Here is a 2,178-nt window from a genome sequence, read left to right on the forward strand (position 1 = left end):
ATTATAATAATAAAGAATTAGTAATTAATTTATTTAATGAAGAAATGTTAAAATAAAAACGATAAAATTGTAATTAATAAATTTTATATTTAAAAATATTACATTAGTTCAAATAGCACAAATTAAAAAAAAAATACATAAATAATACTAATTCTCCGAGTTAGTATACTCGTCCCACAAATGATCAATTAATGCATTACGAAGTTCAAAGTGAGCATCTTTATCCTTGATCTTTTTGTGTCGAGCAAGAAACTATTCAAGTCCACCATCGTTCATCATCTCAACTCCCACGTCTTGCACTTCACTTCGTTCTTYAATTGGTGCATTAATATCACGTTCATCTTCTATAATCATATTATGCATAATGATGCACGAAGTCATTATATCATGCAAGATTTCCTTCCTCCATAACCGTGCAGGTCCTGCTATTATTGCAAACTTTGATTGCAATACGCCGAATGCACATTCTACGTCTTTTCTACATGCTTCTTGTTTCTTTGCAAAATATTGTTTTTTAGGGCCACGTGGATCGTGAATAGATTGAACAAGAGTGGCCCATTTTGGATATATGCCATCAGCTAAATAATAGCCCATATTATATGATTTTCCTTTGATGACATAATTAGCAGGAGGAGCAGTACCTGCTGCAAGATTTGCAAAAAGATGGGAGGATTCCAACACATTAATGTCATTGTTGGACCCCGGTAAACCAAAATATGGATGCCATATCCAAATATCATAGTCAGCTACAGCTTCAAGAATAATACTTGGAGATCTACTACGACCGGAATATTGTCCTCCCCAACCGGTTGGACAATTCTTCCATTTCCAATGCATGCAATCTACACTACCTAACATTCCTGGAAAACCTCGTTGTTCTCCAACTTGGAGTAGTCGTGCCACATCATTAGCATTGGGTGTTCGGAGATAGCGTTCTCCAAACACCTCCACCATGGCACGACAAAACCGCTTCAAAGCTTCTAAAACAGTCGATTCGCCTATTTTAACGTACTCATCTGTAGCATCTGCAGCCACACCATATGCCAACATTTGAAATACAGCAGTAACTTTTTGATAACCGGACAACCCAAGTTTGCCGCATCCATCCCTTCGTTGGAGAAAGTAGTTGTCATGACTTTGGACAGCATCCAAAATACGAACAAATAAAGTACGACTCATTCGGAATTGTCGACGAAACATCGACTCAGGAAATCGAGGATTTTCAGAGAAATAATCATTGAAGAGATTGCGATCGGCATTTTCCCGATCACGATTGATAACTATATGACTAGGAATAGAACCACGATAAGAAGATAATTGATTGTTGCCAACATAATTACTGATATAATTATCCATTTCAGACGCTAGATTGAATGCCTCGACCATTAGTTTGTCATGTGTATCATCAAAAGCCTCATCGTCTGAATACGAATTATCAGCCATTTGAGTAGTATTTCTCAACAAAGAAGATTGCAAAATATAGTTGAGTTATTTTCATTGAGCCGTTCTTCAACACGTTTTATAGTGAGAATCAGTGGTGTTGTCAATTCTTACCAGACTTTTCAGAAGAATCATTTCAGACTTTTCAGAAGAATCTTGCCAGACTTTTCAGAAGAATCATTTCAGACTTTTCAGAAGAATCATTTCAGACTTTTCAGAAGAATCTTGCCAGACTTTTCAGAAGAATCATTTCAGACTTTTCAGAAGAATCATTTCAGACTTTTCAGAAGAATCTTGCCAGACTTTTCAGAAGAATCATTTCAGACTTTTCAGAAGAATCATTTCAGACTTTTCAGAAGAATCTTGCCAGACTTTTCAGAAGAATCATTTCAGACTTTTCAGAAGAATCATTTCAGACTTTTCAGAAGAATCTTGCCAGTGTATTGTCTAATCTGTCTTCATTTGTAATGAACTGAAATTTTTTTGTATAAATAGGGGGCGAGTTGGTAAGCTAAATCACACATATTACCAGCCATAGGTACTAAAAATGTCTTCAACAAGCCGAACTTCATCCTACAAAGATAACGAAGACATACAACTATGTCATTGTTATCTTGATATAACTCAAAATCCAATAATAGGTAGAAACCAATCAAAAGATAAGTTTTGGTCAAGAATAGAAACTCTTTATCAACAAACCGAACCGTTCGCAACCAATCCTCGACCAAGAAGATCATT

General features: G+C 35.6%; 1 protein-coding gene across 1 annotated transcript; it reads right to left on the reverse strand.

Moving 5' to 3' along the window:
• Positions 1-252: 252 nt before the first annotated feature.
• LOC112525069 lies at positions 253-1,443 on the reverse strand. The gene is made up of 2 exons (XM_025135005.1): positions 852-1,443; positions 253-644 (listed from the first exon to the last, which is right to left on the reverse strand). Exons 1-2 carry the CDS (start codon positions 1,441-1,443, stop codon positions 253-255), a joined length of 984 nt encoding a protein of 327 aa, XP_024990773.1.
• Between the last annotated feature and the right edge of the window lie 735 nt (positions 1,444-2,178).

Source organism: Cynara cardunculus, assembly GCF_001531365.2.
Source record: "Cynara cardunculus var. scolymus isolate 2C chromosome LG 13, CcrdV1, whole genome shotgun sequence".
In the NCBI taxonomy this organism is placed as follows: domain Eukaryota; kingdom Viridiplantae; phylum Streptophyta; class Magnoliopsida; order Asterales; family Asteraceae; genus Cynara; species Cynara cardunculus.